Raw genomic sequence first — 15,353 nt, forward strand, 5'->3', positions numbered from 1 at the left:
TCCTTACTGAACACGGCGTTCAGCTTATGATGCACGGCTTTATGTCATTCGCAATCGAATCTTTGCGTTACGAAGCCCAGTCATTTTAGTTTTAGAATGTCCCAGCAACGAATCACCGGTTAATGAAGGCAAGTATCAAGAAGAGCCGGTTTATTTCTCCTCTCTAACTTGCATCGTTTTTTTTTCTGGTGACTGAACCTGCGCTCTGCGGCAAACAGAGGAAACGATGACCGACACACCAGCATGGTGGTCTTCGATTGCAGGTACACGATAGTATGGCACGCTTCCGGCATTGATGGCTGTTAATTATGACTTACTGCCAGTGTCGCCAGCCGAAGCGGTTTTGTGCCGCAGCAGGCAGAGCATTTTCGCCTTACATGACCACATGAGCACACGACTATCTCGCCTATATGCACTGTACATTAGTCAATCTGTGAAATGACGCCATCCAGCGGAGGAACTCCTGGAGCACCTATGGCAGAAGTACCTGTCATACTCGGCTCGCACAGGACTTGTGAATAACGGGGCTATGCTTTTGATTGGTTCAAGTAAGGAGCGAGCGCTCTAGACTTTCATGTTCTTCTGCGGACACTGCCTCCGAGCGAAAGCATACACCTGATATTGGATTGCATAGGGTCCTTTGGCGCTCTTGCTCGTAACCGAAGTGGTCCAAAACGCAAGAGGAGACAGCCGTTATTGTGTCTATAAGCTTGTCAGGTCGCATAGGGGACACTACGGTGCGCACAAAGTCAATGAGGCCTCAACAGAAGATATTACCTGGGCAGTGGAATGGAAGTGCTTTCGGTTGATATGGCATATTGTACTCTTCGGGCCTTCTATGCAGGATGCTCTAAGGTTTGGAATCAGCACCTCTAAAGAAACGGCCCGAATATCATCATCATAATCATCATCATCATCAGCCTGACTACGTCCACTGCAGGACAAAGGCCTCTCCCATGTTCCACCAGTTAACCCGGTCCTGTGCGTCCTGCTGCCAATTTATACCCGCAAACTTTTTAATCTCATCTGCCCACCTAACCTTCTGTCTCCCCCTAACCCGCTCGCCTTCTCTGGGAATCCAGTTAGTTACCCTTAACGACCAGCGGTTATCCTGTCTACGCGCTACATGCCCGGCCCATGTCCATTTCTTCTTCTTGATTTCAGCTATGATATCCTTAACCCCCATTTGTTCCCTAATCCACTCTGCTCTTTTCTTGTCTCTTAAGGTTACACCTACCATTTTTCTTTCCATTGCTCGCTGCGTCGTCCTCAAAATAAGCTGAACCCTCTTTGTAAGCCTCCAGGTTTCTGCTCCGTAGCTAAGTACCGGCAAGATACAGCTGTTATATACCTTCCTCTTGTGGGATAGTGGCAATCTACCTGTCAAAATTTGAGTGCTCGCCAAATGTGCTCCACCCCATTCTTATTCTTCTAGTTACTTCAATGTCGTGGTTCCGCTCCGCGGTTATTACCTACCCTAAGTAGACATAGTCTTTTACAACTTGAAGTGCACTATTACCTATCTCGAAGCGCTGCTCTTTTCTGAGGTTGTTGTACATTACTTTCGTTTTCTGCAGATTCATTTCAAGACCCACTTTTCTGCTCTCCTTGTCTAACTCCATAATCATGAGTTGCAATTTGTCCCCTGAGTTACTCAGCAATGCAAAGTCATCGGCGAAGCGCAGGTTACTAAGGTACTCTCCATTAACTCTTATTCCTAACTGTTCCCATTCTAGGCATCTGAAAACCTCGTGTAAGCACGCGGTAAATAGCATTGGGGAGATTGTGTCCCCCTACCTTACACCCTTCTTGATTGGTATTCTGTTGCTTTCTTTATGAAGCACTATGGTAGCAGTTGATCCCCTGTAGATTTCTTCCCGGATGTTTATATATACTTCATCGACGCCCTGATTCCGCAGTGTCTGCATGACGGCTGATATTTCTACTGAATCAAACGCCTTCTCGTAATCTATGAAGGCTATGTATAGTGGTTGGTTATATTCTAAGCATTTCTCTATTACCTGATTGATAGTATGAATGTGGTCGATTGTTCAGTAGCCTGTTCGAAATCCTGCTTGTTCCTTTGGTTGATTCAATTCTAATGTTTTTTACTCTGTTAGCAATTACCTTTGTAAATAGCTTGTATACTACAGAGATCAAGCTAATTGGCGTGTAATTCTTCAAGTCGATGCCATCTCCTTTCTTATGTATTAGGGTGATGTTAGCGTTTTTCCAAGACTCTGGTACTCTTCCCGTCAGGAGACACCTCGTAAACAGGGTGGCTAGTTTTTCTAAGACAATCTGTTCTCCATCTTTCAGCAGATCTGATGTTACCTGATTCTCACCAGCAGCCTTGCCTCTTTGCATGCTCTCCAAAGCTTTTATGCCTTCTTCTATCATTACTGGTGGGGTGTCTTCTGGGTTACTGCTAGTTATTTTAGTATTAAAGTCGTGGTTGTACCGGCTACTATACAGATCTTTGTAAAACTCCTCCGCTATTTTAACTATCCTCTCTATATTGCCTTCTTTGTCCCTTAGTGCATACATCCAATTTTTGCCTATTCCAAATTTCCTCTTCACTGCTTTGACGCTTCCTCCGTTTTTCAGAGTGTGTTCAATTCTCTCCATGTTATACCTTCTCACATCGGATGCCATACGCCTATTAATCAACTTCGATAGCTCTGCCAGTTCTATTTTGTCTGTTGCACTTGATACTTTCATGATTTGACACTTCTTAATGAGATTCTTTGTTTCCTGGGTAAGCTTGCCAGTGTCCTGTCTAACTACTCTGCCTCCAACTTCCACTGCACACTCCGTAATAATACTCGTCAGATTCTCATTCATTGTATCTATGCTAAGGTTGGTTTCCTCATTAAAAGCCGAGTACCTGTTCTGAAGCAAGACTCTGAATTCCTGTACTTTCCCTCTCAGTGCTACCTCATTGATTGGCTTCTTTCGTATCAGTTTCTGCCGTTCCTTTCTCAAGTCTAGGCGAATTCGAGACCGTACCATTCTATGGTCACTGCATCGTACCTTGCCAACCACTTCCACATCCTGCACGATGCCTGGTTGTGCACTCATTGTAAAGTCTATTTCGTTCTTATTTTCGCCATTAGGGCTCCTCCATGTCCACTTGCGGTTTCCTCGTTTTTGGTACCCCCTGTTCGGCCCGAATATGGGGTGACTCGAATGGCCCGAGCTGATTTGTCTTTTTCCGAAGCATTCGGTGCACGTCTGCGGTGCGATTCCCACGAGTGGGAGCGAAAACTCCGTCGGGTGCCAACTGTTGATACTGGGCGTGCTGCGTCTTGTCCTCATATGTCGGCAAGACTTGTGGAGCTCCCTCAGACTCACACACTTGATATACCTTGCGCTGTAGGCTCACTTGGACTCACCGACATTTTCCCAAGCTGGACTCGCTCGGACTCACGCTCACTCAAATTTTCTTCACGAGAACTTACTCTGGCTCAGACTTACGGCTCTATCTGAGCCTGAGTGAGTCAAAGTAAATAGACTCATGAGTCCATTAGCCTAAATTTAGCTTTTGCTACCATGGTGTCAGTGCTCTTTAAAACGAATGTTTCACCTAATTGGTGCTCTTTTTGGCGCCTTTTGGTATAGTGCTTTCAAATACAAGTTATGAGTGCTGGCAAACTCGTGAGGTGATTTTTCTTGACAGAGATGACAGCATAAAATACATTGATCAAGAACTTCTCCGGAAGCGTTGGCGGGATCAATTTCAAAGCTCCCTCCTACGTAACTCACGCCTTCCATCAATAAATATTGACGGGGTGTATAAACGACACTACTTGGAATACATATCAGTACACGTTATTATAGAAGTGAATACAAACAAGATCGTAATTCTGAAGGTGAGTAGATAGACTCACTCGTCGACAAATTAAGTGGCACTCAATCAGTTCGACTCGCGAAATATGCAAGAAAAGAGTATTGGAAGACGCTTAAGTTAGCTTTAGCGTGCCATTCAGCGCTAACGCTAAAACAGAACGTGGGGCATGCCAACTGGTGCGCTTTTAGTACAGTGAAAGACATTCCCACTAATGCAAATGCAAGCACCTACGGCACCATTTAGTTATCAAAACTGCCCTGATGAAACCTCAAGTGTGCCACTGAATCATGTTGGCTCGAAGTCACCGTTGCTGCGTCTCCGTGCCACGTTTGGTTCAGTGTTCCATCTGATGACCCAGAACGTATCGTTTTTTTGTGCATATGCCGTAATAGAGTATATTCCGCAAGACCCCTATTACCTGGCTCAGCTTGACTTGCGGCCGCATTTGCCATACCTCGGAAAACAAGCGCATGAGTACAACGTCGCCATCTCTGCGTGGCTACCAAGAATATGAGGGAACCATGTATAGACAGGTTTATTAAGCCTTCTGCAACCCATATCGACTGTTTATCTCGAAAACGTACCTCTCTCGTCGGCGGTATACAGCTGGTGTAGCCTCATTGCTCAAATATGAAACAAATGTACCCAGTATTTGGGAATGAAGAGATTTAACAATACAGGGTAACGACTATGAAGATTACAAGTGAAAAACTCCCGTTTCTGCAGGCACCGCCATCTTGCCCTACGTACAGGATCTCTTGCGTGCGTTAAACGCTAACGCACGGACTCTTGCGTTAGTTCGGGGTATAGGTTAACGTTCTGCACATGCTCAGTTTGGAGCACACAATGCTAACATTAACGCTAACGCTGATTCCTTGCATTTGCTGTTTTTCGCTGTACTAAGACTCGCCAAAATTTTCCCGAACCGACTCACTCAGATTAACACTCATGAAAATTTTATTCACCCGGATTAACTCAGACTCACGTCTCTATCTGAGTCCGAGTGAGCCCGAGTGAGTCGAGTCATGAGGGATTGCTGGCCTATGCCCATCCGCAGTCAAAGAATAAAGCCTCAAAGCAAAACAATTCATTCACGCAATGGCCCATACGGGAGAGCCAGCGCAGCACCCCATTTGCGCTAGCAAGGCACTGAAGTCGGCGATCTGGGACAGCAGCTGCCAGCCATAGCAGTTGGCCACGCCCTTCCTTCGGAAAAGTAAGGGATCAGTCCCCAAGCAGTGCGCGGGCTGCCCTGTTTAATCCTCACAGGTGGGTCACGCGCACAGCCACTGCGCAGAACGTTCTCCTATTTAGAGATAGCCGGTGCACGTGGTTTCCACACCATATAAATAACAAAAAGATAAATAACAACTAAAAGCTCTTGTATAAAACCATTAGACCAATACTTGAACACGCCTGTTGCGTCTGGGATCCTTGGCAGCAGGAGGACATGGAAAGGATTTGAAGAATACAAAATTTAGCTGGGAGGTTTGTTCATGCCAATTATTCCCGCCACTTCAGCTTATCAATTGATTGATATGTGGGGTTTAACGTCCCAAAACCACCATATGATTATGAGAGACGCCGTAGTGGAGGGCTCCGGAAATTTAGACCACCTGGGGTTCTTTAACGTGCACCCAAATCTGAGCACACGGGCACTTCAGCTTATCAAGTGCAGCCACGTAGGCAATACTTACGGATAAAATTTTTTAACATAGTCTATTTCATTGTAACACTAGGTTTAATCGGGATAATTGATTGCATATTCTTAATTACGTATCACCCCGCCTTGATTATGCCTTTAAAATCAAGGAGATAAGATGTAAGACGAACTACTTTAGGATGGCTTTTTTTCCTCGAACAATTCGTCAGTGGAATAAGCTGCCTGAAGATATAGCCACCATTATATCCCCTCATGTATTTGCTTCCTCTGTGCAGAATACGTAGCGTCAATAGTCCTAGCTATCCCCTGTGGTGTATTTGCTTTTGTGTTTTGTACTAAATACTTTTGATGTCGTTGCTTTTTTGTGTAAATGTCTACTTACCGCTGTATCTGTGCAAAGTACCTGATTTTGTTATGGCTATGCTAGTATTTACCCCCTTACTGTAACACCGAAAGGCGCTGGGGGTATTGTAATAAATAAATAAATACAACAAATATGGTAAGCAACCTAAACAGATTTTCCGTGCGTTTACCACACATTGTAATCGTGCACTCAAAAGAAGTCAGTAGTGTTAAGGTTACAACAAGCCGCGCTACTGAACTCGTTGGCATTGTTATTTTTTTCCTTTTCGGGTGCATCGTATTTTATTAGATGCGAAGCAGCTCATTGACTCACCTTTGTAATGCTGTCCTTCCATACGAAAGCGCCGTGCGCCGCAGGTGTTGGCGCGGCGCCAAGTAAATCACGCCGCTGCTGCGCGCTGACGTCACCCTATCTCGCCTGCTGCGTGCTCGCAGTGGCGCCCGCCGCTAGAGTGTACTAGAGTACTGCGGCTCTCTGCTCATCCGTTCGGACGCAAAACTTGCCGTGACCACCACTCGCTACACCACCGACTCGTCAATTCACGCGCAATAAAACTCGCTCGCTGTATTTCATGCTGACCGCTTGAGCCCCCCCCCCCCCCCCCCCGATCTCCGACGACAGCGCAGCTCTGGCCGACTGACTCGCCCTACGCCATCTCCTGACGCTGACAACAGCTCTCGCTGAATGGTACCCCGTCCTCGGACTTCTGCGACCATGTCCATCTTTTCTATCTTTTCCTCACTTCTGTATGTGACTGTCCATGCGCCTCTCTCTCTTCCTGCTCCTCTCTCTATCTCTATACATTTAATTCCTCCCTATCCTTTTTAAGCCCTCCTTACCCCCCTCCCCTGGGCAGAACTGTGGAGGAGCCCTCCTTTAAGGCAGTAACGGAAATGTGCTTCTTTGTTCCTTCTACCCTTTCAAAAGTCACTTATGAAACCTGGCGCGCGCCTAACGTATACGTTGAAACATGTCTGTCCGGGTCACCTACAAGGCAGTCATCATTTAAAACACATCTTCCAGCGATCACCGCAGCACCCGCGTTAGCGCCGTTCCACACGTCACACCACCTGCGCTCAACTCTGCTGTTTCGCATCCCATCAGCGTTTCTTTTAAAAAGATGGTCCAAGTTTTTTCTTACCACCATATATGCTGGTGTACTCATTTTGTAGTTTCGCTAATAATAATGGTGAAATGACCTAACGGCCAAGTTGAAAAGTGAGATTCGACTGATGCCCTTGAAACAAGGTATGTGCTGCACAACACCAACGAAGTGGAAGCATTGAGGTGCAGATGTCCGTATAGCTTCAAGCGCACAACTGTCGCCTATCGCCACTACGTATACATCACTGCCCATGAGCCGTCACTATCGGCTTGTGGGAGTCGCTGACGAAGAATCAGATCGGTTGTTCTTTCGGTCTCGTCGCATATGGTTGAACCATTGTCGGCTGAAGCAGTATCTGTGTTTTTTTCTTTTGTTGACTACAATTCGGTTCCAGCTCAGTCACAATCCGAGAATATCGATTCGTGTTTTGTTCCTGTTAATATTATTGTTCTGGTACGCTTTTCGGTTCGAGTTCAGTTCGACATCCCGAGAAAAAGAACTAAAGTGCATTTATTATAGCTATCAAACTAGCACAAGCGACGAACAGAGGTCCATGGGCATGATCGTCACCCCGCCGTTTGCAGCCACGTGCAGTTTGCCCGAGGTGCCAAATGGCTCGTTCCGGGAGCTGACGACGGAGCGGCCTCTGGATCCGGCGGAGCTGATCGGCCACGGCACTCTGGTGGAGTTGGTGTGCGCCGGAGGCTTCCAAGTTCAGGGACAGCCGGAGCTGCGCTGCTGGCAGGGGGAGTGGACGCCCGGCCTGCTCCCAGAGTGTTTGCCAGGTGCGCTAATGTACATGCTAGTCCAACTTGCTCACGTGTGCACATATGTATGTATGTATACACGTATGTATGTATGTATGTATGTATGTATGTATGTATGTATGTATGTATGTGTAGTGGCGGCGTGTGCCGCCGGTTAATGAACGACTAGACAACTTGAGTGCCCATCGGAACAAAAGCCCCTTTATTCCTACTTGCGCATGCTTATATACATAAAGAACACTGGCGCCACCAGCAGCAGTGCTCGTGAAACCTAAACCAAACAGACCAAAATAAAACGCATTCCCTTCCTTAAAAACAGCCATATGGATTAGTGATTTAGTAGTTTAGTGTGTTAGAACATATGCAAAAAACACTATACAAAAATGCAACCTGTACAATGAACGTAACTATTTAGTACTACAAAATCACACAGTTTACAAAAGGAATCCACCGCACTGGATACGTCCGTTTCATTCACTTTAGCACAACTTCTCTTGCTACACCTAGTAGCCATAACGCTGTGGTGGTAGTCTCTTTCTTGGTGGTTGCACCCTGCGTTGTTGTGCGACTGCTCCTGGAGACTTGGCTGACTGCGTCGCAGCAGGCGACCCATGCGCCTGCGCAGCCAGAGGAGACGTAGGTGCCTGCGCAGCCAGAGGAGACGTGGGTGCCTGCGCAGCCAAAGGAGACGTAGGTGCCTGTGCAGCGTACTCAGCAGACGTAGGTGCCTGTGCAGCGTACTCAGCAGACGTAGGTGACTGTGCAGCGTACTCAGCAGACGTAGGTGCCTGCGCAGCGTACGCAGAAGACGTGGGTGCTTGCGCAGCCGAAGGAGCAGCAGAAGAAGTCCTGGTAGTTATCTCTGGGGTGGGGCCCCCGCATGTAGGCAGCGATCCTCCCCCCCCCCCCCTAGCTGTACCGTTTCCTCCCCACGTATAAAGGGCGGTAGAGGCTCGTGGCACCTTTGAGAACTTGGATTCATTCCACGTTTTGCCGTCAGCCAGGTGAAAAGAAGGTGGTCCCTTCCTGCTGATCACTTCTCTTGGATGGCTGAATTCCAGGTCGCCTTTAAATCTAGTTTGGGTTTCTTCACTCGGACGAAGTCACCAACGTTAACTCTGGTTTCTTTTGCAGCCCTCCGAGCGTCCGTGTATCGTTTGCTGCTCTGTTGCTTTTGCTTTACCCGCTCACGTAGCGCCGGAGTTCCAAGTTAGGGTCATCAAAGAAGGTTACCGACGGATGCCCGACGACATCCAACCGAGTTCTTGGCAGCCGCCCGTGCAGCAGAAGAGCTGCAGCCCTTGCCGTTGTAGCATGCGGTGTGCATTGGTAAACACCCAGATACTCTATTACCACCTGGCGCAAAAATCGCTGCTCAAGAACCGCCACTTCAATGAAGCTTTTTGTTACTCTGTTAAAGCACTCCACTTGACCGTTTGCTTGTGGATAGCATACGGACGAATGTTTGACCTGGATGCCGCGATCTTGAAGAAATACCTCCAACTCCCGAGATGCAAACTGTGGACCATTACCGCAAATAACCTCTTCTGGGTAGCCTTCGCGTGCGAACACAGCGACTAAGAAGCGTATTACTGTGCTGGTTGTCGTCTCGCTACAGAAATGCACTTCGGGCCATTTGGAATAATAATCTACAAGCATGATTGCATATCTGCAATCGTAGGGCACCCTCTCAAATGGGCCTACAATATCCATGCCGAGTTTGAGCCACGGCTGTTCTGGAAAGGGGACCGGTTGCAAGGGTGTAGCTCGCACCTTGACGCTTTTGTCTGCTTCCTGGCATATTCTACACATCTGGATAGCTAGCTCGACTTGGCGGTTCATGCCCGGCCACCAATACTTTTCTCGCAGCCGCGCTTTTGTTCGCACCACTCCGGGATGCGACTCATGTGCTGCAGCGATTAAAGTGGCGTCCCCACAAGTACACGTGCCACCGATCGCACGCCCAAACACAGGCCAACGCTTCCCGTTCTCCTACCGAATATTTCCTCTCAGCTGGCGAAAGGACTCGAGACGCGAAAGCGACAGTGTGCAGTTTATGTCCGTCCACCTGCTGTAGGACCGCTCCAACTCCACACTCTGATGCGTACGTCGACACTAAGACTGGAAGAGATTTATCGAACATTCTCAGTATAGTGCTAGATGCCAGCGCGTCTTGGGTCTTTCTGAAACTAGCGTCTATCTCTTCAGACCAAACTAATCGCTGCCCCTTTCTTCGTAGCACACGCATTGGTTCAACCATGTCAGCGAAATTGGGAATAAACCTAGAATAATATTCGACAAATCCCAGAAATGCTCGAAGGCTGGTTGGATCCGTAGGCGCTGGAGTGTCTCGGATGGAAGCCACCTTTTCCTTTAGCGGCACAATACCGCTTGCGGTGATACTGTGGCCCAAGAACGCAAGCTCCGGCGTATCGATGACGCATTTCGTGTTCAATTTGAGTCCTGCCTCTTTTATGCACCTAAGCACTGCGGTAAGATTCGCCATGTGCTCCTCTCTGCCCTTCCCAAACACAATGATGTCATCGATATAGAAAAGAACGCTGCTGCAGCCCTGCAGAATTTTCGACATCATACTCTGAAAAGCAGATGGTGCCGACGCGAGCCCAGAACACACGCGCTTGAAACGAAAGAGGCCGTCGTGTGTTATAAAAGCCGTTAAATCGCGGCCCTCGGGGTGAAGCATGACCTGATGGTACGCTGATGCAAGGTCAAGCTTGGAAAAGTGGCTTGCCCCCACTAGACTATGCAATAGCTCTTCTGTATGAGGGAGGGGAAAACTATCTGCTACGACGGCTTTGTTTACCTGTCGAAGATATACACAAAAACGGATACCTCCATCTTTCTTTTCAACCACCACAATGGGGGACACCCACTCGGATGCCTCTATTCGCTCTATCACGTCCATTTTTTCCAAGCGGCGCAGTTCTTCCGAGACACGTGGCCGCAGTGAGAGTGGAAGGCGCCTGAGTTTTGAAGCAACTGGCTGAACTGTCGACCGTGTTTTGACGCGATGAACAAAACCCTTTGCGATGCCAAGTCCTGGATCGAAAATAGCACCAAACTCTTCGACTAATTCTGGTGGAAGATGAATGGACTCCTCCGCCCCTGTCTTCACTGTGGTGTGCTCCATTCGAACGCTAGTACGCACCGCTGTCGTTTCAAAGCACTGTAGTGACGACCCATCAATCTGCAGACTGAGCGCCATAATTGCACCAATACCCAAAAGCGAGGTGCCTTGTTCAACGACATAAAAAAAAGCTTTGTTGTGCAGTTATTGTACGTGGCATCAGCAAATAAGCAACCGCACACTGGAATGGGTTTCTTCGAATAGTCCAGTAGCCTAATTCTAGCAGCGGAAAGCTGCTGACCTTCAAAATGCTGCCTAAATAGGTCATGCGTCAAAATCGATACTGATGACCCTGAATCCACGAGTTAAGTTAACTTCGTTTCACCAACTACTACCGATACGTAGATTGCGGGACGAGTGGATGTCGTCACGGCAAGAATGCTCAATACTTCTTCAGTTATCGAACTTTTGTCGTCTAGTTCACGAACAGGAGCAGCGTTTCTGTTGCAGACCGAGCGAAAATGACCCATAATACCGCAACCATGACACCGCTTGTCTTTGGCGGGGCAGCGGAATGAAGATGTGTTGTGCCGAGGTGAACCGCAGTGGTAACACTGGCCCTGTTGGCTGCGCGACCGCTTCGAGGGGTCACTGGCAGAAGATGCGGGCAGAGGGGTGTTTTCGCGAGCATTTATGCTCTGGACATCTGCAGCAGCAAATTATTTGCAATCATTGGTTGCCTGCTCAAACTGCGTCGCTATTAGTACAGCTCGAGCGAACGAAAGAGAAGACCCTTCAAGCAGCAACCGCTCGCGCAAGTTCCGAGATAATATGCTCGCAACAAACTGGTCATGCAAGGAATCTTCCAGAGAAGGAAAAGAGCACGTAGCAGAAAGCTCACGTAACGTAGTAATGTACTCATTTATTGCTTCACCAACTTGCTGCACGCGCCTACCGAACCGGTGCCGTTCGACCACAACATTTGTTGTTGTCGTGAAGTGCGCATGCAGCGCTGCGACAGCGGTATCGTACGACGACGCTTCATGCTGTATCTGAGAACTGTTCTTGACATCTTCCGAATGCGTATCAGTAGTTGGCTCACCGGACTTTGCGTTGGCCGAAGACTGAAGCGGTAGTGTGTGAAATATGCGCTGACCTTCTACGCCTAGGCTGTGGATTAGGAGAGCCTTGCGACGGTCCGGCGCACAGTCCGAAACACCAGATGCGAGCAGAAAATTCTCGGAGATGCGGATCCATTGCGGCCAGGCAATAGCAGGGCGGCCTGGCGTGGGCAGGAACGGGGGTCGTGGTGCTAGTCCGGAAAAACTCATAGCGCGGGAAACAGTCGGCGAAAATGACGAAAATCACACCCCTCCTAAACGAGCATCCTCGTCGCCAATGTAGTGGCGGCGTGTGCCGCCGGTTAATGAACGACTAGACAACTTGAGTGCCCATCGGAACAAAAGCCCCTTTATTCCAACTTGCGCATGCTTATATACATAAACAACACTGGCGCCACCAGCGGCAGTGATTGTGGAACCGAAACCAAACAGATAATTGATTTGTGGGGTTTAACGTCCCAAAACCACCATTTGATTATGAGAGACGCCGTAGTGGAGGGCTCCGGAAATTTTGACCATCAGGGGTTCTTTAGCGTGCACCCAAATCTGAGTACACGGGCCTACAACATTTCCGCCTCCATCGGAAATGCAGCCGCCGCAGCCGGGAATCGAACCCGCGACCTGCGGGTCAGCAGCCGAGTACCTTAGCCATTAGACCACCGCGGTGGGGCCGAAACCAAACAGACCAATATACAACAGTATGTATGTATGTATGTATGTATGTATGTATGTATGTATGTATGTATGTATGTATGTATGTATGTATGTATGTATGTATGTAGGTATGTATGTATGTATGTATGTATGTATTAAAAGTTTGTTCTTATTATTAGTATGTCTAACAAAGGGAACAACACGATCCATTAAAATTGTCTCTTTCCTTCATTCATGATGAGGGTCCTGGTCTCGCAGACCTAATGTTTTCAGGTAGTATTCGAGAGATTATGGGTCAGCTGCCAGCTCGTATTAAGATCACGCGATACGTGACGCCAACAGGCAGAAAACGAGTGGTCCACACTCACTGTCATGGCTACTGGCGGTGCAGACTTGAGTGCTGACTGACATTCCCACGTTTACGTGCAAATACAGGATGTCCCACGATACTTTAGCCAGAGTTTAAAGATATACCAGTACACGTAGTTACAACGCGACAAATTGCATGTTGCTCAACGTTGCCTGAAGTTAGACTATTTTTTGTGTTCTCAAATATTGTTTAATTATATGTGTTAAATTACCGAACGTTTCACGAAACAAATATAGATAAAAATTCAATAAGAAAGTTGTATATCGGTTTGCAAAGCGTCCGATCAAACATTTTTGAACTTTACATCTGTAAAGTATTAGTGTTTTTCTGCTAATTGCGAATGCCCGTGAAATACAAAAAAATACCACGTGACAAACCCGCTCCCACGTCAATGCGCACGATGATTCTAGTGCTTCCTAACGTTCCGCGTACGAACGACCCGCTTCCCTCGCAACGGTTCATGACAGCGATAAGCAGTCACATCGGTTGTCGTTTTTGTGGCCGATAGCAAAACGTGTTCATCGTGAAGCCACCACCATCGTTGCGGCCCTGCCGAGACAGCACAGTGGGGCAAATTCCATGGTCGGCTGCCAATCGAGTGACTGGGCTGCGTATAAGCATCGGCACCGGGTAAACGGAAAACAACCAAGCATCACAACAAGCGGAAGTGCGTTGCGACTGATCGAGTTCACCGATGACGTCAATCGCTGACGTCTTGTCACATTGCCGATGTGGGTGGAGTCACGACGACGGGTCACGCCTTGTTGGTGAGACCACGCGAAAATTTGAAACCAGGTGAACGTGATGTTCTAGCCCCTGTAACTTCCTTAATATAGCACGTATTCGCAAAATTCTTGCGGAAGTATGTTCACAAAGTAAATGTGTGGATATTTCTCTTCACAACAATTTTTGTACATTGGGGTTGTTTACTGGCACTTTAAGTTTTGCTACTTGAGTTGGCACTGCGGCGTCTATGTCTGTGAAGGCCAGGCATATAGTTCGTGTAAGGAGTTGATACAATATCGAATGATATTAGGACCCACTTCTTCGACAAGTGACTTGGCACAAAACATTGTTTAATATAGGTAAAAGATATATGCCAGAATTTTCGAGTTGATTTGAGGAAGCGAATGTTTCAATTTTGAGAGCAGCGATAATTAGCGCGTTGAAGCATAGCCAACAACAAGCAAAGCTTTCTGGAATAATGTTGCTGCTGATGATAAGAGCTGTCAGTTTTAACGTAACAAGCGTTTTGAAATGATGATACAGATGATGAGGACCCCCTTGAAGTAACGCTGTGAGAAATCAAGGGGGCCTTAAATGGCACAAATAATGGTGTTGATGAATGCGTTGAACATGAGGATTACAGCGTGGATGATTGAACGATGATGATGAAAGTCTTAAAAGAGCCGTCAGCAAGCAGCAACGTGAATGGTTACGATGATGATGATAAACGAGTTGAACTTATGATGGTAATGGTGGTTGTACTGAGTAGTGATGATGATAATAATGCGTTCAAAAAGTTGCTGGTAGGAGAAATTCACATGTACAATGAAGAAAGATGATTGACAAAGCGTAACTAGTTTGCCCAGCGTTCACATATGTGGACACTTGTCTTCGTCTATTATTAAAATTAAATTTTGCAGGTTTTGAATTTTTCCACTTACAAATCTATTTTTATTACAAAGGCACAAAAATATTTAGTCCACATGTGTATTGGTTGTTATAAATGACGAGATAAACATTGGAACTCGATATGAATTCATTCAAAGCGTTGTCATTTGAGTAAAGAAACACTCATGTGCGCTCCCTTTTCACTCCTTTGCGGCTTAGAGTGAAGATGTGCGCTCCCAATAGCTAGGTGACCTGCGCCTCTGCTCTTGCATACATTATCACATATAGCGCTTCAGGTACGTGAATGACAGAGTTGGTAGCTTTAGCCGTGAACACGTGAAGGCGTTCCGCTTCCCGCTGGCGTGTCTCTCGCTGAATCAAAGCATTCACTGGCGCGACGTTTGCACCTCGATGTCCGTGTCTTACTGCGGCACTTAATAAAACACTCTTCTTAATAGGTTACGTCACACTCGAAGCAGTACGTGGGAAACACCTGTGGTGTATGTGGAAGTTTCCTGCATGAGACTGCTGAAGTCCACCCAGTCAGCGCTCGGTCGTGTCATGATGCAGTACTTCGCTTAACCATAGCTGCTGGATGAATAAGCACCCTCTTCTTCCTTTCGCAGCTCTCTTGTGTGGTGAAGCAAGTGTAACTGTCTAGGAGGGGTTAAGCCACGGCCGCTGGATGGAAAAGCGCACCGGTTACACTTGGTCCACCCCACAGGAGCACTGCGAAAGGTAGAGGATGTGAGAGACA

The 15,353-nt window shown here is 47.4% G+C and overlaps 1 protein-coding gene across 1 annotated transcript in view; it reads left to right on the forward strand.

Annotated features, from left to right (window-relative positions):
• The window catches only part of LOC142775200 (sushi, von Willebrand factor type A, EGF and pentraxin domain-containing protein 1-like), a 258,013-nt gene that overhangs the window by 201,651 nt on the left and 41,009 nt on the right, over positions 1 to 15,353 (forward strand). Inside the window, exon 8 of the mRNA XM_075876543.1 lies at positions 7,567 to 7,767. Coding sequence (XP_075732658.1) covers positions 7,567 to 7,767 — 201 coding nt within the window. The remainder of the gene's footprint in view (positions 1 to 7,566; positions 7,768 to 15,353) is intronic.

Source organism: Rhipicephalus microplus, chromosome X (genome assembly GCF_043290135.1).
Source record: "Rhipicephalus microplus isolate Deutch F79 chromosome X, USDA_Rmic, whole genome shotgun sequence".
In the NCBI taxonomy this organism is placed as follows: domain Eukaryota; kingdom Metazoa; phylum Arthropoda; class Arachnida; order Ixodida; family Ixodidae; genus Rhipicephalus; species Rhipicephalus microplus.